Source organism: Peromyscus leucopus, chromosome 1 (genome assembly GCF_004664715.2).
Source record: "Peromyscus leucopus breed LL Stock chromosome 1, UCI_PerLeu_2.1, whole genome shotgun sequence".
NCBI classification, from domain to species: Eukaryota; Metazoa; Chordata; class Mammalia; order Rodentia; family Cricetidae; genus Peromyscus; species Peromyscus leucopus.
The window spans coordinates 144,938,872-144,964,048 of NC_051063.1; the positions used below are offsets into that span (position 1 = coordinate 144,938,872).

Below are 25,177 nucleotides of genomic sequence, written 5' to 3' on the forward strand. Positions count from 1 at the left end.
GCCAGCTGGTGAGCCCCTGTCGCTCCAGGCTGATGCAGCTGGGGACATGCGTGGGAGGCAGGAGGATGCTCCACATATGCGGGCGGGGGTGAGCCCCACGCCGCAGAACAAGAAAACTCAGGCGCTGAGATTAATTTGACAGTGGGCCTGTGAGGTCTAGGCAGCAGGTGCTTGCCACCAACGCCTACAGCCAGCTTCTAGTGAGTGCTTTCTGAGTGTTTGGTTGCTTGTTTAAATGTTTTGCCGAATTCAAGATTAATCACGAACCAAGCTAACACTTTCCAAACACCTGGGACTACTCTGGGCAGCAGGGGTTTCTCCGGGGGTGGAGGGTAAGGGGGAGGATGAAGGTAGGTGCAAACAACAGTGTCCCGGGTCCTAGTTTGAGCTGCTATTTGAGTCGTGGGACAGGGTCAAGCACTTTGATGCCATGCATCCTACGGAACCAACTAAGTAAGCTGAGTCCAGTGACCCACTAGGTTCCAGAGTCCAGAGGCCACCAGTTCTGCTCCCGAGGGCGTGGCCTTGCCACACTCCCCACGTGGTCCTTGCCTTTCCCCCCTCCCGGATCGCGGCTGGCCCAGCCCCCACCAGCCTAGCTCAGCCGGGCCTCATGGATTCGCAGTCGCGCTGCGTGGTGGTGACCGGTAAGCCCGCATTTCCCGGCGTTCCGGGTGGCTGCTGCTTTCTGCTGGAGCCTGGAATGCGCACTTGCTGGACACTGCTTGTAAACAGCTCTCCCAGGGGGACGTGAGTGGCAGCTGGTTGGTGGTGGTAGGAATTCCTGATGGAAGCTGACTTCCTGCTCGGCCCTATTAAAAAACGCAGGCTTTCCTGCCTCTGAGCCCCCTTCGCCACAAATAACTCGAGTGGCATGCACGGCGGTGCCCACTTGTGGCTTAGGTTCACTCAGACCGCGTTTGCCCTTCAGCCCCTTGGGGAGGAGCTCAGGCCCTAAGCCTAGGACCCAGTGGAAAGGGTAGAATTGCAGGTTCAGACAGGACAGGCCCACACCAGACTCACACTGTTCTTCACAATGACTACACGTTGATGGAGTCTGCAGTCCGACCGTCCGTGTCCCCCACCCCCCACCCCACGGTGCTCTTGCTGCTATGGGAACACTAAACTAACCACACACACACACACACTGGTTGATACCTCTGAGCCCCTTTACACACACACACACACACACACACACACACACACACACACACACACACACACAGCTAGATACCTCTGAACCCCAAAAGGGTCAGCCCGGAAGTAACGGTGGCCGCTCTACCCTCTGTCTCCCCGGCATATCTGAAGTCAGCCACGCACCTTGCCATTGTCAACAGCTGTCCCTAAGGACCGGCTCTTTGCTCACAACACTCTTATTTTTAGTTAGACACAAAAGCGACTTATTTATTTTTAGTCAGACACATTTGGCACGTTTCAAATTTTTCAACTTGTATTTGATCAAGGGGACACAAAGGATTCCTGTCACCTGTCTTAATTAAAAGCTATTCCGGACAGTGATTCACACTATCAACCAAAAGAGAAGAGAAAAAAAGAAAATTCTTTTGAAACACTTTTATCTTTTCCCTCTAGGTTCAGAGACTGAATGGTTCAAATTGCACTTGGCTTCTTCAGGAAACCACCCATAGGCTCCGTAAAAGCTGTGCCCGTCTCAAATGAAATATGGGCACAGAAATGTACTGCCCCCTCTTGGACTCACACCTTACCCTACATTGCTCTCATCAGCCTGCAGTCGGCCCGCAAGAAGCTGGCAGTCAGGGGCCCCTGGGAAGTGCCCACGGGACTCCAGAGTGTGGCTGGCCTTTATTAGCCATGCTTTGAGGTGCCAGGGGGCAGGCTCTTCATTTAATTGGATATGCTGAGTGTGTAGATCTTGTCTTGACGATTGGCATGTAGACAGTGGTAGAAATGCAAGGACTCCAACAAACAGCCTGAAGATCAAGGTATTGGCTGGGACCAAGAGTAAAATGAGAGACCAGGTGAGCCCACACCTTTCAGGATCCCCTGATTCCACCAGATTTCCCTGGCTGATTTGCCCATTCCACTCCAAGGCAGTCTTGGTGGCGAGGCTTAGCCCAGCAAAAACAGGACCTGCTAACCTTGCTCTCTTGAGTTATTTTTTCCTAATTTAAAACAAATAAGAGATGTAGTTTTTTCAAGGCTGAGTATGATTCTAAAGCACATTATGTATATGTGGATGGATTTTTATTATTCTAGGAGAAAACTGGCTTGTTGATTTTTTTTAATCTCAACATTTTCTATGCTTTTATTTATTTATTTATTTATTTATTTATTTATTTATTTATTTATTTATTTATCTATTATGGCTGCAGGCTCCCACAGCAGCTGCAAGACTGTGTCCTATCAGTCAAAGCCAGATGGTGTTCCTGGGCTGGTGGGACAGCCTGTTGACAAGCTTTCTGTCCCTTGAGGTTTTTCTCCCTGAGAACCAATCCTGTTGGTGGGTCAAGACCCATACACTCAGCAGTTGCCAGGCGCAACTGGGTCCCCTCTCCAGCACCATCACCTACTCTAGAGGGTCCTGGGGTCCAGGGACTTGATGTAGAATCCTGACCTTTCACAGCCTCCAATTTGTGGGGACTGGGAAACCCGCTGAGAGAATCAGGGGAGGAACTCAAACCCTCAGTCATACTCCAAATACGACAATGCTGACCCTACCTGCACCCCAACCTGAGATGAGTGTCCTCCTTTGTAACAGGCCAAGCTGACAGGCTAGCCTCCCCCGACAGGAGGTCACACACTTTTCATTTTAGAAATAGTATAGATCAAGAGGAAACTGTAGAGAAATATAGAGAGAGCTCCTTAAGGCTTTCACCGGAGTCACCTGATCCTGAAGGTGGAGGCGGGGAGAGGGCGGGGAAGGGGAAAGGAGAGAGGGCTTGGGAGATGAGAACGGGTGCAGGCACTCGACAACAGCCCCATACCATTTCCACCAGTGTGCGGCTCCCTGGAATCGCCTCCACCATCAAGCTGTATAACCACAACCCCCCTCCATGTACTCCTTGGCAGCTTCTTCTACATCCTCCCCCCATCCTAACACTAGGCGTGTGGTCCAGATTCATTTCGATGTGATCAAATATCCAGACCCAAAAACCCAACCCACCCACCAAGCAAACAAACAAACAATGCTCCCCCCCTTCCCCCGAGAAAATCCACAGAAACAAACAAAACCCCAAACCAACTACTTAGCGGATAAAGGAGTTTATTTCAATTTACAACCCCAGGTTACAGTCCATCCTCATGGGGAAGTCGGAGCAGGAACTTCAGACAGCCAGTCCCGGCATATCGACAGCCAAGAAGAGAGAGAAATGCATGCGTGCTTGCTCTCTTGTGCTCGCCCGGCTTGATTGCGCCATTCTTGTATGGTTCAGGACCCACAGCCTAGGGAATGGCGCAGCCCGCAGCATGCTGGGTCTCCCCATATCTGTTAACAAGACAGTCCCCCAGCAGACATGCCTACAAGCCGGCCCCATGTTGACAATCCTTCACTGGTTGACAAAGCTGACCACCACAGAGTTAGTTTTCCTGTTGATCATGTTGTTATCACGGAATGTCTGTCAGGAACTGTAGACAGAGGAGATATTTAGCTCTGGTCAGAAGTTTCAGCCCACCGTGGCTAGCACCATCATATCGGAGCCCGTGGTGAGGGAGAGCATCATGGCGACAGAGGAAAGTAGAGGAGAGGGCTGTTTCTCTGATGGTGGACAGGAAGCAGCGTGGAACAGTGAGAGGAACGGGTTCGGGCAAGAGAGAGCCTCAAGGAAATGCTCCCAGTGACCCCTTCCTCCAACCAGGCCCTATCTTCTACCTCAAAGTAGTCTATTCAAATTTTAAACCATCAAAAAATGAAAATTTTGAGCCGGGCGGTGGTGGCGCATGCCTTTAATCCCAGCACTCGGGAGGCAGAGCCAGGTGGATCTTTGTGAGTTCGAGGCCAGCCTGGGCTACCAAGTGAGCTCCAGGAAAGGTGCAAAGCTACACAGAGAAACCCTGTCTTGAAAAACCAAAAAGAAAACAACTGAGAAAAAGCAACTAACACAGCTTGGATTTCAGTTCAACATCTGTGTACACTTGTTCGTAGTCTCTCTACCATGGAAGTGGATAGCCCCCTTTTGTTTATTTATTTATTTGTTAGGTATTGTGAGTGAGTGTGTGTGTGTGTGTGTGTGTGTGTGTGTGTGTGTGTGTGTGTGTGTGTGTTCGAGCACATGCACGCGCCTGCGCCATGTATGTTTGGGTGCCTGTAGAGGTCAGAAGAGGGCAACAGATCTCCTGGAGTTACAGATAGCCGTGAGGCTCCACACATGGATGCTGGGAACCAAACAGGTCCTCTGGAAGAGCAGCATGGTGGGTTAGCTTTGCTATCCACTTGATCCCCCTGAAAAGAGGGACCCTCAACTGAACTGCCTCCATCAGACTCGTCTGTGCACATGTCTGGGGCATTTTTTTGGATGGCTAATTGATAAAGGAGGGTCTGGCCCACTATTGGCAGTGCCACTGGGCATGTAGTCGTGGGTTATATAAGCAAGCCGGTTAAAAAGCATCCGTCTGTGGTCCCTGCCTCCAGGTTCCTCCCTTGAATGCCTGCCTCGTTGACTTCCCTTGATGCTGGGGAGTAACCTATAAACCACACCCACCCTCTAGTCCCCAAGTTGGTTTGGGGCAGTGTTTCTCAGGGCAACTGCAACCTTGGAGCAGCAGGAAACACTCTTAACCTCTGAGGCATCTCTCCAGCACCCCCCTACACACACCCTTTTCTTTTGGACTCCCCTACTGGGCTTCATACAGAGAACCCTGAGGACGTACCCAGATTAGCAAGGTTGCAGGCATTCTCTGGGTCCTACAGAACTTGTCACTAAGTGGCCTGGGCTGGCTAGGACAAACCCCTGGGTATCTTTGGTTTCAGGTTTTGGACCCTTCAGACAGCACCTGGTGAATTCCAGCTGGGAAGCCGTAAAGGTAAATCCTGCCCCAGGCCAAGCTGGCTCCTTCCTTTCTGGGGCTGTTGAGAAACCCCAGGGCATGAGACTCCTAGTAACCAGCATCACCTCGGAGGGAGGACAAGCTGGTGACCCCGGAAGAAAGGCTTGTCTTTGGCCCTCGCGTGGTGTGACTTGCGTGGCCAAATTCTTCTTCCATTTGTGGCTAAGGGACACTCCTAGGTGGGATACACAAGTCCCAGGGTAGGCGCTTTGCACCTAGAACTAAGTCCTTGTCCTCTCCTCTGGGTGGTGGGCCTGGGGAAAGCCATCCTCACCAGCTTGAGTCCTCACTCATGCTCCAGGAGGGGATGCCAAAGCCTGTGTTGCTGGGCTTCCCCGAGGACCCGAGGTGAGTGTGCAAGGCTGCTTTGTGTGAGATGGTGTGAGACTCAGAGTGAGCACTTAATAAATGGTCATTCCTGTCAACGGCATGCTTGCTTTTAAGGATGTGACTGACTTGAAGAAGGCATGTCCTCTGACTGCCCACTGTCCACAAGGAGGCCCGGTGGGTGTCCCTGACCTTCCGAGGCCTCCCTGGGCCAGTTGTCTGCCCTCAGTCCTCACGTGGGGGTCACTTAGATATTCACAGCTGCCTGTCCACACTTGGCTTTCGATTTCACACCCCTGTTGGGTCCAGCCAAATGTGGGGGCTGGAGTCCCTTCTCAGGGTTTCCCAGTCAAGCTGAACACGCAGCAAAGCTGCTAAGGTACTAACGCACCCGAGGCAGCCACGGCATTGATTTTGTGGTCTGTCCACACAAAGGCAGGCGGGAGACCTTTGACCCTCGAGTTAGCTTTTAGGCTTTTGTTTTTCCAATCACGAAAAAGCTCAGAGAACTTTGGGCTTCCTGCCAAGCCTCACCGTACCACACAAGGTAACAGAGAGGCCAGGACCCGGCTTTCATGAGCTCCTGGCTTTCTGCAGCTGGTCCCCGATCAGCAGGACTTCTGTCAAGTCCCCAGTGGACCCAGCCCCTTCTGTTTCTTTCTGCAGCCATGAACAGTGCAAAAGAGGCCGGCTGCTTCTGGTTCTCCGCTCAGTTCCCACAGTTGCAAGGAGAGGGAGGCAAACGAGCTACCCCAACTTTTCAGTGCCTCAGTTTCCCTCCCTTTTTTAAAAATGTATAAGTGAATATGGTGATGGTTAAGGAGGTCACTTAAAGTCCCAGGGACAGCTTGCGCATGCTGATGGAGCTCACAGTCCGCTGCCACCAGAAGGCTTTTCTGTTAGACAGGTTCGCAGCAGCAGGCACATGGGATGAGATGGGCAGATCAGCACAGGAAATGGAAGAATGGTGAGGATTACTTGGGAGGCTCAAGGCTCATTAAGGTTAGTGAGCCAGAGCAGAAAGAGACAGTCTGGGAATTCCAGGAAGCAGCAGCAGGGTAGCAGACTGGATGCTCTGAGGGGCAAGCTGCTGTATATAGCCAGACGTGCAGAAAGCCAAGGATAGCTCTGAGGAGCAAACACTCACTCGCACGCACGCGCACACACACACACGCACGCACGCACGCACGCACGCACACACGCATGCTACCGGCTGAGAGAAGTGAGCATACACAGGAAAGGCTGGTGAGGACAAGTTCTATGTTGATGACTGGAGATGTGACTTAGTTGGTAAAGCATTTGCCTGGCATGCATGCAGGCCTGGGTACCATCCCCAGCACGACATAAAATCAGGCATAGTGGACTATATCTGTATTCCCAGGACTGGGGAGGAAGTAGGATCCGAAGTTCAAGGTTATCCTCAGCTATACAGTGAGTATGAGGCCACCTTGGCCCATGTAAAACCCTATCTCACCGGGCGGCCTTTAATCCCAGCAATTCGGAGGCTGAGCCAGGAGGATTTCTGTGAGTTCAAGGCCAGCCTGGTCTACACAGTGAAATCTAAGACAGTCAGGACCATACACAGAGACCCTGTCTCAAAATAAATAAACACAAAACCAAACACATGACGATAATAAAATAGAGCTAAAACTGAAATGTCTTTTAAAGGAATATGAGCTATCAATTCCCAGCCTAAGATCACCAGATACACAAGAAAACAACCTAACATGTAGAAAAATCAGTAGAAGCCAGTTTAAAAAACAGAATTATAGGCAAAAATTTAAAAACAGTCAGAGAAATAACAAGAGACCATAAAAAAAAAAATCAGGTACATTGGAAATGAGTGAAAGAACTCAGAGAAATTAGAAATGTGGTTGCTAGGAAAAAACAGCTGACTTCAAAGACAGGTCAGAATTGTGATAAGTGAAAGATACCAGTCACACCGGGCAGTGGTGGCACACACCTTTAATCCCAGCACTTGGGAGGCAGAGGCAGGTGGATCTCTGTGAGTTCAAGGCCAGCCTGGTCTACAAAGTGAGTTTCAGGACAGCCAGGGCTGTTACACAGAGAAACTCTGTCTTGAAACACCAAAAAGACTCTACATCATTTGACTCTACTTGTATCAAAGTCCAGATCAAGCAAATACATTGAGAGAAAAAGTAGGATAGTGGTAGCCTAGGGTGGGAGGACCTGAAGAAATGACAGAAGAAAATAGAAACGAATTTTCTTAAAAAAAAAAATACATTTATTTATTTGTGTGCTGGGGTGGGTGTGCATGCAAGCTGGGTGTGTGTACCATGGTTTGCCTGTGAAGGTCAAAGGTCATCATGTAGGAGTTAGTTTTCTCCATCCCCTGTGTGGGTCCTAGGAGTGAAACTCAGGTCATCAGGGTTAGGTATCAGGCACCATTACCCACTGAGCCTTCCAGGTATGAGGTTTCTTTGGGTTGTGATTAAAAGGTCCTGACACCGATTGTGGTGATGCTTTGTTATATAACTCTCGGCGACAATGGTTATATCACTCTGAGTATACTGAAAGATACAGAATTATAAAATCTAAATAGGTTAAATACATTGTATGTGAATAACCTATCTTGTAGGAGGTAGATGATAGAGAGATGATAGACTTTACCCACCTATCCACAAACATAGCAGTTCATAAACACATGAAGAAAAACTTAGTAAACTAGAATATAGATATAAAGATAATACCCAGAAGACAACGTAAAGATGGACAAGGAAGTGTAGGGGAGATAATGTAAATAATAGTGAAATTCTGTTTAATTGGAATTCCAAAAGAAGAGAACAGCGAGAATGGAAGGAAACAGTATTCAAAGACATAGTGGTAAAGAATATTCCAGATCTGGGGCTGGAGAGATGGCTCAGTGGTTAAGAGCACTGGCTGCTCTCCCAGAGGACCCAAGTTCAATTCCTAGCACCCACATGGCAGCTCCCAACTGTCTCTAACTCCAGTTCCAGGAGATCTGATACCTTCCTACCAATGCACATAAAATAAAGTTAAATAACTTTATTTAAAAAAAAAAATATTCCAGGCCTGATGAAATACTTGTACCGCAGAGATAAGAACAAAGAAAATGGATACCTAGACATATCATAGTGAAGCTGCAGGCTGAAAAAGACTAAATAAGACTTCCAAGAGCTGAGAGAGAAGATGATTTACTTATAAAAATGAATACTCTAGCCAGGCGGTGGGGGCACACGCCTTTAATCCCAGCACTCCGGAGGCAGAGGCAGGCGGATCTCTGTGAGTTCGGGGCAGCCTGGTCTCCAAAGCGAGTTCCAGGAAAGGTGCAAAGCTACACAGAGAAACCCTGTCTCAAAAAAAAAAAAAAAACCAAAAAAAAAAAAATGAATACTCTAACTAAACTAGGGGTGAGCCTTAGGTTTCAAATGCCCAAGCCAGGCCTAGTCTGCCTGCCAATCCAGATGTAGAACTCTCAGCTCCCTCTCCAGCACCATGTCTGCCTGTGTGGTGCCATGTTTCCTGCCACGGTGATAATGGACCGAACCTCTGAACTGTAAGCCACCCCCAATTAAATGTTTTTCTTTATAAGAGTTGCCGAGGTCATGGTGTCTCATCACAGCAATAGAAACTCTAACTAAGACACTAAGGTTTGGAGATAGAAACACCTCAGATCCATTTCAAAGAATTTCCTAGAAGCACCTGACCCCAGAAAGACAGCCAATAAAACAGCGGTTCTCAACCTGTGGGTTGCCACTCCTTTGGAGATTGCAAATCAGATATATACATTATGATCCCTAACAGTAGCAAAATTACTGTACTTATGTAATAGTTATGAAGTGGCAACAAAATAATTTTATGGTTGGGGGTCACCACAACATGAGGAACTGTATTAAAGGGTTGCAGCACTAGAAAAGTTGAGGACCACTTCAATAAAAGGATTTTGTAAAACATACCCTAGATCCATTGTGCCAACACATAATGTAACAGCATTTAAAATATACACAGCCCAAGTAGCCAAGAGGTTAGGGCTCTTACCAATTTTGATAAGTTTGATATGTGTAGAATTTCTCTTTATCCCCAAAGATGAAGTGGCCTCATCCTCCTTCCATGCTTGGTTTTTTGATTTTAGGTTTATTTTTATTTTATGTATGTGGATATTTTGCCTGTATGTACGTCTGTGTACCTCATGTGTGCCCAGAAGGTGCCACATCCCGTGGAACTGGAGTTACAAATGATTGTGAGCTGCCATGTGGGTGCTAGGAATCAAACCTGGGTCCTCTGGAAAAGCAGCCAGTGCCCTTAGCCATCCCTCCAGCCCCTTCCATGCTGTTTTGAACAACACTGATAATAAACAGAGGACAAGGCCATGAATCAGTACAGTAATATCCTAAATCCATTTCCATACCAAGAAGACAGAGTAAGATGCCAGATCCTTCAAAATGCTACTAGCACCTGCCAGCAGGCCCTTCCTGTGGGTCCCCCTAAACTCCACTTCAGTCTGGAGAAAATCCAGGGTCCTCAACTCACTCCAGAGTGTCAAGACAGCAGCCTCTCTCGGCTTGTTTTGCTTGTGTTTCTAACAAATTTTTAATTTCACTGAGGAGATGGTCCCATCAGCAAAGTACTTGCTGAACAGTCATGAGGACCCAAGTTCAATCACACGGAACCCATATGAAAAGCTGGACATACCAACATGCACCTAAAATCTCAGTGCTGGAGATCAGAGACAGGAGGATTCCTGGGACTTGCTGGCTATGCAGACTAGTGGAAACAGTGGGCTCCAGGTTCAGTGAGAGACCCGGTGTCAAATAATGTGACTGTCTATAGAGGAAGACACCTGACAGAGACCTGGGTCCTCCGAGGTCCTCCAAGTGCACCGGCATACATATGCCGCCCCAAATTCATCTTGCAACTTCCCAACCATTTCTCCACCTCTGGAGGAACTTTGGGGTTCATCAGTCCTTGTCTGAATATCCTTGCAGATGGTTATTAGAGAGGAATGCAGTATAGAAGCAGGATGGCGGCAGGGTGGAGCCTGAAGCTGGAAAAATGAGAACATCCCAGAGAGATACAGCCTTGAGAGGCTGGTCCAGGCTGTGGACAGTATTGAGCTGTGACTGCAGATGTCAGCACTGACATTGGGAAGCTGATTCATGGCAGCTCCAGCTGGCTGGCAACCCCAGGCCTTGGATGTTATCACAGATATTGCATCCCCCATATATGGCATCCCAAATGAAGTAATTTGTGGCTTCTTCCTTCCTTCCTTCCTTCCTTCCTTCCTTCCTTCCTTCCTTCCTTCCTTCCTTTCTTTCTTTTAGATTTATTTATTTATTATGTATACAGTGTTCTGTCTGCTTGTATCCCTGCAGGCCAGACGAGGGCACCAGATCTCATAACAGATGGTTGTGAGCCACCATGTGGTTGTCGGGAACTGAACTCAGGACCTCTGGAAGAGCAGTCATTGCTCTTAACCCCTGAGCCATCTCTCCAGCCCCTTGTGGCCTGTTTCTAATGAGAGGGGATGTGAGGGTAGAGGTAAGAAGAGGCCCAGGTAGTCTTCCAAAGCTGTCTTTGGAATCTTGAGTTCAGAACTGACATTCTGGGGGCCCCTTTCCAGGATCACTCTTATGGGTACACTCTGCTCCAGTGTTCACTGAAGACAGCTCAAGTAGCCAGGCAGTGGTGGCGCACACTCTTAATTCCAGCACTTGGGAGGCAGAAGCAGGTGGGGTCTCTTTGTGTTTGAGGCCAACCTGGTCTCCAAAGTGAGTTCCAGGACAGCCAGGACAGCTACACAGAGAAACCCTGTCTTGAAAAACAAACAAACAAGCCGGGCGGTGGTGGCACACGCCTTTAATACCAGCACTCAGGAGGCAGAGGCATGTGGATCACTGTGAGTTCAAGGCCAGCCTGGTCTACAGAGTGAGTTCCAGGAAAGGCACCAAAACTACACAGAGAAACCCTGTCTTGAAAAAACAAACAAACAAAAAACAAACAAACAAACAAAACCAAAAGAGACAGTTTAAGTACAGCCCTTGGTACCTTTAGGAGTCTGGCCTGGCCCCAACCAAGTGAGCGAAGCTGCTCCAAGCACTTCCCAGTCTGGCCGAGCTTGTGACCCCAGAAGAACGGTTCTCCATATCTTGATCCCAGGGACCCAATGCCAAGCACTATTGTTCAAAGGGGCTGAAAACTGCCCACCTCTGACAAAGAGTTAGATGCAGTTGACCGTGACTGTCACCCACTGTCAGGAGGCCAAAGTATTTCTTTAGCAGTTTACCAAGTCAATGAAACAACAGTACATGGTGAGGATGAGGGCAGGAAGACGCGTATAGACTTCTACACCCTGCTCATCTGTGGTTTCGGTGAACAGAGGTCAACCATGGTCCAAAACAAAACAAAACATTAAATGGAAAATCCCAGAAACAAACAAGAAAGACACTTGATGGTGGAGACTGGACACGATGCCTCAGCCAGGTGACCAAGGTCAGCCTAAGTTTTCAAACTGCTTTCATTGAAGCCTATTGTTATCATTGTGCAGAAGGAGGGCAGTGATGTAAAAAGTGTCCATCTCAAGTCTACGTTATGATACAGCTAGTAAACCACAGCTGCCTTCAATACTCCTGGAGAGAGCAGTCTTGGTAGTCAGCCCCCAAGCAGGAGGGAGGTAGGAAAGCATGCAGGAACCAAACCATAGCCTAAAGTCCAGAATGAATCTTCAGGAGCCTATACCACTCTAAAGAAAATTACATATATTCTCCATGTAAATTAGGGAGTGGAGAGGGAGAGTCATGGTACTTCTGCAGTACATAAATTACGCAGATACTTCCGCCCTTGAGGAGAACTTCATCTTTGTCCTCAGGTGCTGATTGTGTACGGGGACTTCCCAGCACAGAACCCAGGATGTAAAGTGGAGGAAGGAACACTTTATGGGAAAGATGTCTGACAAACTTCCCAGTCAGGTGATCAAAGTCAACATCTAGGGTGACAAGTCTTGTTGATAGTTTGGACCCTGGAAATATCATCATAAGAAGGACACTTTATACCTCTAGAGACTTCCTCCTCCAAGCCTGGAGCCCCAGTGTGGTATGAGAAGAGCAGCAGACAGATCCAACTGAGGCACACACTATATACAGTGTCTAACCAGTCCATAGAACCACCAAAGTCATTAAAAACAAGGAAGTCACAGTAAGAGAAGATATGACAACTAAATGTGCTGTGATGCCCTAGATGGGACCCTAAAGGACCCCAAAATGGGGGAAACTAAGGACTCTGAGTGAGCACTTTTCAGTCCATCAAAATGTTTATTTTGTTGTCTGATGGTGGTGGCATATGCCTTTAATCCCAGAGGCAGGTAGATCTCTGAGTTCAAAGCCAGCCTGGTCTTCAGATCGAGTTCCAGGGCAGCTAGGACTACACAGAAAATCCTGTCTAGAAAAACAAAACAAGGCCAGGCAGTGGTGGTGCACGCCTTTAATCCCAGTACTTGGGAGGCAGAGGCAGGCTGATCTCTGTGAGTTCGAGGCCAACCTGGGCTACAGAGTGAGTTCCAGGAAAGGCGCAAAGCTACACAGAGAAACCCTGTCTTGAAAAACCAAAACAAACAAACAAACAAAAAATCCCAAACAAACAAAATCTCAAAAGACAAAACAAAACTCCCCAAAAGCAACAAACAAACAAAACAAAACAAAAACCCACAAATGTTTATTTCGCGTGCTTATGCTGGAACCTGCTGTTAGTTATTTAGCTGCGTTGTGTTCTTGCCCTGCAAGGAAGTGTCACGAAACACGACAGAATCTGCTTATAAGAGTTTATTAGAGATAAAGGGATAGAGAGTGCGCAGGCCTGTGGGAGAGACACGTGCGTGGAGAAGAGGGAGAGAGAGAACCGGGAATATGGCGCTCTGCTTTAAAACCGGCTGGGGGCGTGGCCAGGTCACGTCACTACTCCACGCGTGTGCGTAGATCACATGGTCACGTTGCGTGCTTACGTGGCCATGAAGCGTCACGGATCCTGGTTACGTGAGACGCCTTGACCTGGAAATGGCTATCTTGACCTGGAACTGGCTAGGCGGTGTCCAGGTCCGCCAGGTATCCTGGTTATGAGAGAAGCCCTGACCCGGAAATGCCTATCCTCACTTGGAATTGGCTAGGCGGAAGTGTCCGCCTGGTATATGCGACCATGGGGGTGTGTTGTGAACCCTTCACCTGCCTCTTTCCTCACTTGTAAGACTTTTTTCTTGACTGGAGAGATGTCTCAGATGGCAAAGTGTATGCCTTGCAAGCATAAAGACTTGAATTTGGTTCCCAGAACCTAAGTAAAAACATCTGGGCATGGTGGTGTGTGCTTGTAATTCCAGCATTGGGGAAGAGGGGACAAGGAAGTTCGCTGGGGCTTACTGCCTCAATAGCCTAGTTTACTTGGTGAGCTCCAGGCCCAGTGACAGACCCCATCTTAAATAAAAAAAAGATGTCTGAAGAAGAACACCCCAGGTTGTCCTCTGGTTTCCACATGCATGCACAGACCTGTACACAGATGTGTGTGCACACGTGTGATAATATTGTGTTCCCCAAAATATTGTGCACCCTAATAAACTTATCTGGGGTCAGAGAACAGAACAGCCACTAGATATAGAGGCCAGAAAATGGTGGCACACACGCCTTTAACATTCCAGAGGCAGAGATCTGTCTGGATCTCTGTGAGTTCAAGGCCACACTGGAAACAGCTAGGCAGTGGTAACAAGAGCCTTTAATCCCAGGAAGTGATGGCAGAAAGCAGAAAGATATATAAAGCGTGAAGACCAAGAACTAGCTGGTTAAGTTTTCAAGCTTTCGAGAAGCAGTTCAGCTGAGGTCCATTTGAATGAGGACTCAGAGGCTTCCAGTCTGAGGAAACAGGATTAGCTGAGGAATTGGCAAGGTGAGGTGGCTGTGGCTTGTTCTGCTTCTCTGATCTTCCAGCATTCACCCCAATACCTGGCTCCAGGTTTGTTCTTATTAATAAGACTTTTTAAGACTCGTGCTACACACACACAGGACTGTTTCCTCCTGTCCTTCACCTGTCCTGATGGCATGAGGGAACTGCAGCTGGCTTCGAGGTACAGACATGGGTCGGTTTAGTTCAAAATCTCAGTTTCACTACTGGCTGGTGTAAAAGGCAGGGAGGTTATGCTGAGCTCAGCTACTAATGTGGGTGAAATCTCTCTCCAGACCACAGCTATTAGCCGGGTTAAAAACTTTGTGTGTGTGTGTGTGTGTGTGTGTGTGTGTGTGTGTGTGTGTGTGTGTGTGTGATGGTAAAGGCTGTAGCTTTTAAAATGGTGGTAAATAGACATACCATTAACTTCGCAAGTGTACAGTTCAGTGAGTCCATTCACATCACTATCTGACTATTCATTTCTGGAATGTTCCCACCTCATTCTTGCCTCCTTCCCCTGGTAATTATTATTACTTTGTATTCATATTGCTATGGAGTAAATGTGTAAACTGAAACTCTGCTGATTTACAATGGGTGCCTGTCTTCCCCTCGACCTGGTTGCGGGTGTCTACCATTCTACTTCCCAACTCTCTGAAGTTGGCTGTGTTAGCTACTTAATGGAAGTGGAATCATACAGTTTTGAGTTTTGTGACTGGCTTACTTTATTTAATACAAAAATTTCAAGATTCATCCATGTCTTTGAGCACAGTGGTACATGCTTAAAGTCCTGGCACTCAGGAGGCTGAAGGAGGAAAATCTAGACATTTAGGTCAGGCTGACCTATACAGTGAGACCCTATATCTCTCCTTTCCTGTTTTAAGAGAAAGAAAAAGAAAAGAAGGGAAGGAAGGAAGGAAGAAGGAAAGAAGGAAGGAAGGAAAACTGGGTGTGGTGCATGTCTCTGAAGCTCACCGTGAGGAGGAGGCAGAGGCAGGCGATCTCTCTGACTATGAGGCCAGCCTGGTCTACAAGCGTTCCAGGACAGCCAAGGCTAGACAGAGAAACCCTGTCTCGAAAAAATGAAAGGAGAAAAAAAAGGTAAAAGAGGACCAGCAAGACAGCTTAGTGTTTGCCACCAAAGTTGACATTGTGTTGGATTCCCCAGAACCCACATGGTGGAAGAAGGAATCCAGCTCCTACAAGTTGTCCTTGGACCTCCACATGTGAGCCATGGCATAAAGGCATCCACACAGACACAATATATAAAGTTAAATTAAGAAATGGAGAGGGTGGAATGGAGAGAAGGAGATGAGTCCCTTTAAAGGCAAACTAATGCTCTGCGGTGCCTGTTTTCCTCTACTTACCCACTGATGGACACTCTGCAAGCTTCCGGTTTGGGGGATATATACTCAGAAGTGGGGGTGCTAGGTCATATGGCCAGTCATAGGTCGGCTGATTAAGGACTGCTGAGATCTCGATATCCTTGGACATACTATTTTCAATAGCAGCCACCTGAATGGATGTGAAGATCTCGGGATAGGCTATAAAAATATAAGCTTAACCTTGAGCAGTATGTGGTGAATGGACTGAACATGGCATTCTGCCTTGCTTGGTGTCTACACAGGTCCATAGACAGGCCCGGGATCCTGAAGGATGAGGAGGCCTTTCATCCTTGGGGGCAGGGAGGGGGGGGAGGGACACAATAATGTTATAAAAGCCTGTCTTCTCCAACTCACTTTCAGTTCATTATAAAGCATTTCCACCTGTTAATGGCTTTCAGGATCATGCTATTCCACCTTAATTAAGCTAATCCTCATATTATGATCAAGAAATCTGATAAAAAAAAGATCTGTAACATCACACATAGGAGATGAAATGAATAATGTGAACTATAGGGAAATGAGGAGTGACAATTCCTGTGGCCCCTTCTTTGTCATAAAAAAACAAACACAAGCTGACATGTTGGTCCGAACAAAGGAAAGAATTAAGAGAAAGTATGAAGCCCTTACAGATTTACATCTGCCCGAGGAAGCCACTTATGTGTCCCGCATAAGTGCCATGAATCCTAACTGCTGGACCACCAGGGAAGAGATAGGGAAGTGTCCACTGTGCCCTGTGCCATCCAGAAACCAGCTAATGATCGGGCACACCATGTCAAACATTTTTATTAATGGGGCACATGATCAAAAATATTTGGAGACAGTGACTGGCTAGAGGGTCCCTGTCTTTCATTCCTGGATCTTCTAGGCAAGACTGACTCAACAGTTTGGAGGCATCACACAGTGGATACTGGGAGAGGGCTGGGGTGAGCATCGTGTATGGAGGATAGAACCTGATATTGCTTGGGCAGAGTCACTTTTAACCAGGACCCCGGGATTTCTCAAAACAGGAATAAGGGCTGTAGACAGCCCTCAGGGGTTCCCTGGGCTTCTCTCTATATTTCTTCTGGTGTGGCTTCCCGCAACTTCTTCCACTTAATTGTGTCCCTGTGGACCTGGGTTGTCTCCTGTGTAGGAAGGAGCTGTTATCTCCTTTTCATGAGGCTGTGGAGAGATAGATGCCTAGCAGAGTGCCAGGGGTCTCCAGGGGTAGCCTAGGGTGATAACCGGACTATTTGTAAACTCAGTGCATTATACGGCTGTGAACAGCTTACCAAGTGTAGCAGGGAGTGAGCACTCAGGGCTGGCCATGCCCGCATTCTTCCATTCCCACCCATGGCTTCAGGGAACAGTACATGATCCTAACTTGTTTCCCTTATCCCATCTCAGAGAGTCCCGTTTCAGTAGTCTTTGTAACGTCATTCAAAGGCTGGCTGGTAATTCACCTCCCTTCTGTCAGTCCTCTTTTCTTTCATATTTCTTCAGTGCTGGAAACAGAACCCAAGACTTCGCACATGCTAGGCTCGGCAGACTGCTCCGACCCTTGCCTTGTTCTCGTCTCTTTAATGCTTCGCCCCCATCTGCCTGGCGAGCTCTCCCAGGTCTGGCTTTCCCTGCCCCCTTCACAAGCCTCCAGCTTGGATGACGTTGGAACCCAGGCTGGGGTCTCAATGATACCTGATGGCCTCCAGGTCTCTCCTTTCCCCTCAGGGAAAGGGGACCACATGCTCGATCTCTCACTGTCACTCCCTCTGGTAGAGCCAAGCAGCCAAGATGATCACTGGACTGTTAGACGCATGCGCAGTGACCACATGACAAGTGGGGGAAAGATGAGGAAAGAAGGGAGGGAGAAGGGGGCGAAGGAAGGAATGAAGGAAGAAAGAAGAGAAAGAGAGAAGGGGGAGAGAGAAAGGAAGCAAGGAGGAGGACCTTTGTACACCTCCAAACCATGTAGGTCCCCGCTCCAGAACATTCTTTTGCTGGGCAAACTCCTACTAACCCTCCAAGTTCCAAAGAGCATCCTCCTCTGAGTGGTCCTCCAACTGTGCGGCCTTTCCTAACTCCCTGGCAACCCCATGAGGGCACGTGTGACTGTGCTGCACAGACAGGGAAGCTGAGGGTTGGGAGGTTCGAACCACTGTCTGGACACACCTCATCCTCAGAGGAGATCAGCTCAGAAGACAGGTCACCCATCTGCCTCTGAGGACCACCTCCCCAGAGGTCAGAGAAGGGCCTGGGATCTGCGGGCAGGCCATCTTACCCAGAAGGCCATCATACCACTGGCTGTCTGGAAATGCCAGGAAAGGAGTTCAGGAACTGCGTGGCAGAAACTGAAGCAGAAGCTGGGCCTTGGGTTCCTGGTTGAACTATGACCAACAGCGAGCATGCACTCCTAAGATCTCAACTTCTGGGCTTGCTTTCTTCCAGTCCGCTTATTCCTACTCTCCCTAGAAGGAGGATGCTGACGGAGTCCAGCTCGGACCTTTTGAAGGGCTCTTGGGGGGGGGGGAGGAGAGAGGAATGAGGAAGTATTAGATAGAAATAGAGACGTAGATGGAGAGAAAGATAGAGACACAGGACAGCTTCAGGAGGGCCCTGGGTCAGTACCCAGCCACCTCCAGATTTATTCTAATGGGCTTTTTATAGACTACCAAGGGGAGAGGCAAAAGACCTCCGCCTTTCAAGATCAAAGCACAATGTACACCAAGTACAACCGACAACCCTTCAAAACACCTGGTAACCACGCCCCTGGCCAAATCACCCTCTTACGCAGCCCTGTTGGGTAAAGCAAGCTCAGGCTTTCTGACCTTGAGTAAGGCCTTACCAGGGAGCCTCTGTGGGCCCCACAGGATGCCCACATCCTTCACTGCCTTCCTTCCTCTCCCCCTTCTCCTCCTGCTTCTCCCTTCCCCTCTCCTTTTACCCCCTTCCCCTCACATCCTCCTCCCCCTCCTTCCTTCCCCTCCTTCCTCCCTTCTCCTCTCTAAAAACATCCATTGCTGCTGCTCAAACCATGTCTCCACAATGACCTCCCTGCCAATTCCAGGCATACAGAGCCGAGGGACCAGCTCCCCTCAGGTACTTCAGATGGACCCCGAGAGATCCCTACCCCACTTCTACCCCTCCTCCATTCACTTATGAGGTAGCTCTAAGGTCTTTGCTCCCTGAGCACAATCCTCCCACGGTTCCCTGTGGTCCTAGAGAAGTCCACACCTGACTCAGCCTTCCATCCACCGCCGGCACTCTCCTCGAGTTTCAATTCCCATCCTCCGTGGGGTGGAGTGTCCCTGCTGTACCATCGGCAGAGATGACGAGGGACTCCTCAGATTACACCGAACAGTCGGTGCTTGGATTAGCACCGGGGGCGCTGGAAGATTCGTCTTGTGATATGCAAGACACCTGTCAGCTGCCGAGAGCAGCATGGCATACCAGTTTCCCAAAGGCCTCGGGCTCTTGAGCCTCCATCTCCATTCCTAGCTACCTCTGCCGGCATGTGGGTCCCCAGCCTCTCCCCCGGGCCCGTCTTAGTCCACAGGCCTCGGCTCTGCAAACATGCCTTGTTCAGATGTGTCTCCCTAGCGTGCCCTGTCTCAGCAAGCACAGCTGAGTGAGCTGTGGCTCTTCTCCTGGTTCCCGGTCCTTCTGAGTTCCTCCAGCCCAGGAGGGCAGGGTTCAGGCCCAGAGAAGACCCTGGGCATAGAGTTGGAGGGTTCTCGTGTGCACAGGCAACTGAGGCAAGTCCCCCTGCTGTGTTTTGCAGGAACTCTCCAAGCTGGGTTTAGGGGTGGACACTAACACAGAACTGCGAACTCTGCAGCTGCCCGTGGATTACAGGGAGGTGAGTCGGAGGCTCGCCACAATCTGGGAAGATTTGCGACCACACGTAAGTGACGCCTGGAGAGGCAGTGGGCCTGGGAGGCTGCTGATGTGCCAGGGCCTAGGAACTTTCTGGACCTTGTTCTAGGTTTGATTTGAAGGCTGGAGTGTACCTCCCCGCCCCCCCCCCAGCCCCTTCAACAGTGTGAGGTAAAAGCTTCTGTCATAAGATTCTGGGTTTGCATAGCAGAAATGAGATTTTTTTTTTCCCAAGACAGGGTTTCTCTATGTAGCCTTGGAACTCGCTTTGTAGACCAGGCTGCCCTCGAGCTCACGGAGATCTGCCTGCCTCTGCCTCCCGGGTGCAAGAAATGGGAATCTTTTCTCAAGCAAGAGGACCTGAATTAAGTCCCTTTTATGGCTGTGGTGCTGGCTGTGGACTTAGGCCAAAGAGCCTTTGGGCCTGGGTAAGAAGGTTAGATGATAGCCCACCTTCCAAGCACCCTGCCAGGGTCCTGGTGTGGTGGCTCACACCTTTGATCTCAGCACTTGGGAGGCAGAGGCAGGTGGATCTTTGTGAGTTTAAAACTGGCCTGGCCTACATTATGAGTTCAAAACCCCACTCCAAGCAAACAAAAGCACTCTGCTTACATAGTAACTGACCTTGTATAAAAAGGGGGTACAAATATCCATTCCCCCAAAGGTAAGAGAATGAAGGAGATCACACACAGCACCCTGTGGTAAGAGTCTACTCAAATGCTGCAACAAAACCCTGTGCATCTATTTTCAAAAGAGGCAAAATAAAGTCTAACAAGATTTGATGAGGCTACTGCTAGCCCTTTTTATGAAAGTTTCATTAAAAAATATGTGATTCTGCTAAAGAGCTAGTTCTTCCGGGGTCATCTTAGATACCCGCTTGCCCCACCCACTCATGGGGAAAGGGAGCACACAGCCTTATAAGAGCCGTTTGAAACAGAACAGTACTTGAATGTAGATATAACATGTCTTCTATTCAAGCCAAAGAGATGTTCTTTTTGGTCCAGTTCCATTAATTAGGGGCCCAGGCAGGGATCCTGGAGTTTCCTGGTGGATTTGGAGTTTGATCTGTTTTGTTCTCTGGAGCTGGGCTCTGCCATGCCTGGGTCTTTCTGAACATCTAGTGATCTGGTGTCCTACGATTTCTGATACATGTGTTCACATAGCTTGCGGTGCATGTGGGCATGGACACTTCCACCAAGGCCATCTTTCTGGAACAGTGCGGCAAGAACGGAAGTTATCGGGATACAGATATACGAGGCTTCCAGCCTGAGGGTGGAGTGTGCCTCTCAGGTGGCCCGGAAGTGATGCACTCTGTTGTCAGCATGAAGGAAGTCTGCCGGCGTGTTTCCCTTGAGGATGTCGAGGTGGCCTTTTCCCGAGATGCGGGCAGGTACACTTCAGGGGTCCATGTGCCAAACAGGTGCGAGAGAGGGAATGTCCCTCAGAGTGCCTTCTCTCTCCTCAAGATGTTAGCCTGTGCTGTCCAGGTGGCTGCTATGGTCACCGGCATCCCCAGAGTTGCCCAGTCTTTGGTCTTTGTCACAGGCCCTGCTGGTGAGTTTAACCTCTCTCCAAATGCTGACAGCCTCTCCCACTGAGCATTCTGTCCTCTCTTCAAGGGATAAAGAAATGCCCCATGAGGGAGTGACTGTAGTACAGTAAAAAAAACAACCAGGAGTTGATTGAAAGTCTGGTTCAATTCTGTCCTGACCACTTGCTGGTCATTAGACTGTGAGACTGAGACCCAATGCCTGTGTTCTTAGCGCCGCGTCCTTTCTCTAGCGGAAGGACCAAACTCAAGTGGTAGTCCCCTCACGCTTTACGAACACGGCACTTACGGTGTCTGGAAGTGGCAGGGTCCAGGAGTAATGGGAGTTTCCTGTGGTTGCAGGTACGTCTGTGATTACACCTACTACCTGTCCCTGTACCTCGGAGATGGGCACGCAGCGCTCATCCATGTCCCTCCGCTGTCACACCGGCTCCCAGCCCGCCTTCTGGGCAAAGCCTTGCAGGTCATCATCCAAGAAATGCTGGAAGACAGTGAGGAGGTCCAGACTCAAAAGTACAGCAGCCAAAGGGAAGCCGCAGGGGAATGCCTCCTTTAGATGAAATGTTTCAACCCTCGGTGGAAAAGCCCACTCTGCAGCGGAGTCTCTGAAAGAGTGGCTTGTGAGACAGGGTACACGGCTGGGGTGGGGATGGGGGGAACGACAGGGCTATTTTAGTGTCCAAAGCGAAGAGAAGATTCCCAAAGGCAGATGCCTCACAGGGGATTAGCTAGCTGAAGCTAAGACTTTCAGGACAATTTTATTGCAACCCAGTAGTTTCCCTTCCAAGGCTGTGCGGTCCTTCCTACATTGATGGGATGACAGAGCTGCTTCAGAGGTTCCAGAAATGGAGATGTAGCTCTGGCTCCAGGGGCCCCAATTCTGGTCCCTAAGCTTGTCATTTAGATCTTCTGAATGGCTTTGGGGGCCACTCAGTCTCTAGTGTTTGGCTTTCTCCGTCTCTCTGTCTCTCTGTCTCTCTTGTCTCTGTCTGTCTTTGTCTCTCCCTCTCTTTTAACATTTTTTTTTTTTTGGTTTTTTTTTGAGACAGGGTTTCTCTGTGTAGTTTTGGTGCCTGTCCTGGATCTCAGTTTGTAGACCAGGCTGGACTCGAACTCACAAAGATCCGCCTGGCTCTGCCTCCCAAGTGCTGGTATTAAAGGCGTGCGCCACCACCGCCCGGCAACAATTTTTAATCGAGTAGTTCAGTGGCATTTATTTCATGCACTCTGCGCGGTGTTCATCATCACAGTGCATCTCTAGAACTTTCTCGTTGGAATGCAAAATGCTTCCCCAAGGCTCCTGTGTTTGAAGCACTTGGTCCCCAGCTGGTGGTGGTGTGTTGGAGGGCTGTAGAATCTTTAGATGGTGGAACCTTGCCTGAGAAAGTGAGTCGCTGCCAGCAAGTGTCCACACTTTATAGCCCTCCCCCACACTTCCCACTCCCTGTCACTCTGGGTTCCAGAAAGCAGATGCCAAGTGACCAGCCTGCCTCCTGCTGCTGCCATTATGGCTTCCCTTTGAACTGTATGTACACCAGAACAAACAGTAGGAAAAGGAAGGGATCCACCATTAAACAACAGCTCCCTATCATTTCTCTCAGCCTTTGGCAAGCACCGCTATGCCCCCATCTCTACCTGCGAGTCCTGTACCTAATGTAAGTGGAACCTCACATTATCTGTGTCTCTCGGTTCATCCATCTGGTAGCACATGATAGGATCTCATTGCCTTGGAAGGCTGAACACTATTCCACTGCATGAATACACCACACTTGTTTTCCCCACCATCGATAGACAGTCACTTAATAAATGCTGCTTTGAACATTGATGTCTGAGTATCTGCTCAGGTTCCTGATTTTCAGTTTTTTTTTTTTTTTTTTTTTTGTCTATACCCAGATGCGATGGTTTGAATAAAGATGGTCTCTGTAGACTCATAGGGAGTGGCATAATTGGAGGTGTGTTGGGATTCCTAGCCACTCCTCCATTGACATGACTACACATGCGCAGTTCAGTAGCCAAGCAAGGGGCCTTACGTCCTACTTAATCCATGTGCAGGGGAATCCTTAAAAAGCTGATCACAGAAGCCGGGCGGTGGTGGTGCACGCCTTTAATCTCAGCACTCAGGAGGCAGAGCCAGGCGGATCTCTAAGAGTTTGAGGCCAGCCTGGGCTACCAAGCGAGTTCCAGGAAAGGCACAAAGCTACACAGAGAAACCCTGTCTCGAAAAACCAAAAAAAAAAAAAAAAAAAAAAAAAAAAAAAAAAGCTGGTCACAGACTCCTCCTCTCTCTTCTCCTCACCCATCTCTCCTTCTTCCTCACGTGTCTTTCCAACAGGCCTGATCACATTCTGTCCTATCTCTCCTTCCTCGTAATAAAACTCTGATAGTGAGTTTTGTCATGCCTTGTGACCTTTCCTCGCAGAGTAAAAGCGCCACATTAAAACCAACTAGGTGTGGCCCTGTTGGAGTAGTTGTGGACTTGTTGGAGGAAGTGTGTCACCAGGGGTGGACTTTAAGCTCAAGCCAGGCCTAGGGGCTCACTGTCTCTTCCTGCTGTCTGTGGATCCAGATGTAGGACTCTCAGCTACCTTTCCTGCACCACGTCTGCCTGCAGGCCACCATGCTTCCTGCCATGATGATAATGGACTAAACCTCTGAACCGTCGTCAGCCAGCCCCAATGAAAGGTTTTCCTTTGTAAGAGTTGTCATGGTCATGATGTCTCTTTACAGCAATAAAGCCCTAACTAAGACACCAGAGGTGAGTGGCACCTGGGATTCCATTTTTGAGGGAGTGCAATGCTGTTTTCTACGGTGGCTGCCCCACTGTTCTTCCCCACTGGCCGGGTTTGCTCAGAAAGCCAGCGCGGGAACTGGGCTTGGCTCTTGGCCATCGTCAGCATTCCCCTCACTTTAAAAACATCAGGATCCTCCTGTCTGAGGCACTTTTCTGTTGCTATGATAAGACACCATGACCAAAGCAACTTACAGAAGAAGGATTTTGTAGGGGGCTCACTGTTCCAGAGGGTTAGAGTCCATGACCATTATAGTGGTGGGCAGGGCAGCGGGCAGGCTGGCATGGTGCTGGAGTGGTGTCTGACACCTTCTATCTCATCCACAAACACAAGGGAGAGAGAGAGAGAGAGAGAGAGAGAGAGAGAGAGAGAGAGAGAGAGAGAGAGAGAGAGAGGAGAGACGGAGAGACAGACAGACTGACTGACTCTGGGAATGGCTTATGCTTTTGAAACCTTAGTGACACACTTCCACTAACAAGGCCACACCTCCTAGTCCTTCCCAAACAGTTCCACCAACTGAAGACCAAGTACTGAACTTATGAGCCTGTGGGGGCTGTTCTCATTCGAGTGACCACATTCCCGTCTCACCTTCTGTCTTCATTTGAGGACACTGAGCTGGGTTTTGTGCCCAGCTGCGCACAGCCAAGTCCCCGTGCGTCTACTCTGTCAGTGTCTTTCGGGTACCCATTTCATTATGAGTCCATCAGTAGCACTGTTTCCTCTAAAGAAGTGGATGAAAGTAGCTACTAAACCCTGGGCAATTTCTTGTCATGTCGGTATGCTCAAAACTGCTGTTTGCTGCTTATGTCTGAAAAACAAACAAATAATCACAGTGGCTTACTGTAAGAAAATGCATTTGTAGCCTAATAGCTAAGGGAGACTGCGTTGGGGTGATAGTTCAATGGCATTGTGGGGCATGAGGCCTAGTCTACATGTGTTCCAGGACAGCCAAGGAGAGAGAAGGGGAGATGGGGAGAGGAGCAGGAGGGGGGGGTACAGAGAGGGGGTAGAGGGGAGGGGGAGGGAGGGAGAATATGAATGTACAAGGCCCTGGGTTCAATAGCCAGCACTACAAAGAGCCACCAAAACCCAGTGTCAAAACCAAAGGAACTGAATAGCTCTCATCCCCCCCATGCCCCCTCCCCCCTCATGGTTTTTCTGTGTAGCCTGCCTCTGCCTCCCGAGTGCTGGGATTAAAGGCGCGTGCCACCACCACCAGGCTGCTCTCACTTCTCTTGCTTGAAGAAAAGACTTTATGAGACTCTCCGCAAATAAACCAGGAAGATTTGACATATGGCAGGTCCAAGTCACACGAAGGCAGATGAAAGCCAAAGGTGGGTTGGAATGGTGCAGGC

The 25,177-nt window shown here is 49.0% G+C and overlaps 1 protein-coding gene across 3 annotated transcripts; it reads left to right on the forward strand.

Annotated features, from left to right (window-relative positions):
* The first annotated feature begins 565 nt into the window (after window positions 1-565).
* Window positions 566-22,056, forward strand: Pgpep1l (pyroglutamyl-peptidase I like). Of its 3 annotated transcripts, none has more exons than XM_028872785.2 (5): window positions 568-647; window positions 4,946-4,998; window positions 19,390-19,512; window positions 20,648-20,874; window positions 21,376-22,056. In XM_028872785.2, exons 1-5 carry the CDS (start codon window positions 614-616, stop codon window positions 21,587-21,589), a joined length of 651 nt encoding a protein of 216 aa, XP_028728618.1. In that variant the 5' UTR covers window positions 568-613; the 3' UTR covers window positions 21,590-22,056. The 3 variants fall into 3 exon arrangements, with proteins under 3 accessions (XP_028728621.1, XP_028728618.1, XP_028728619.1); XM_028872786.2 differs by having other exon boundaries at window positions 19,390-19,467; XM_028872788.2 differs by lacking the exon at window positions 4,946-4,998 and having other exon boundaries at window positions 566-647.
* Window positions 22,057-25,177: the final 3,121 nt, after the last annotated feature.

Bases quoted from the DNA above. Each gene is read 5' to 3' on its own strand.
- Pgpep1l (XM_028872785.2), top strand. From the start codon at position 614: ATGGATTCGCAGTCGCGCTGCGTGGTGGTGACCG. The intron at 648-4,945 runs GTAAGCCCGCAT...CTTTGGTTTCAG, and splicing joins GCGCTGCGTGGTGGTGACCG to GTTTTGGACCCTTCAGACAG. The intron at 4,999-19,389 runs GTAAATCCTGCC...TGTGTTTTGCAG, and splicing joins CCAGCTGGGAAGCCGTAAAG to GAACTCTCCAAGCTGGGTTT.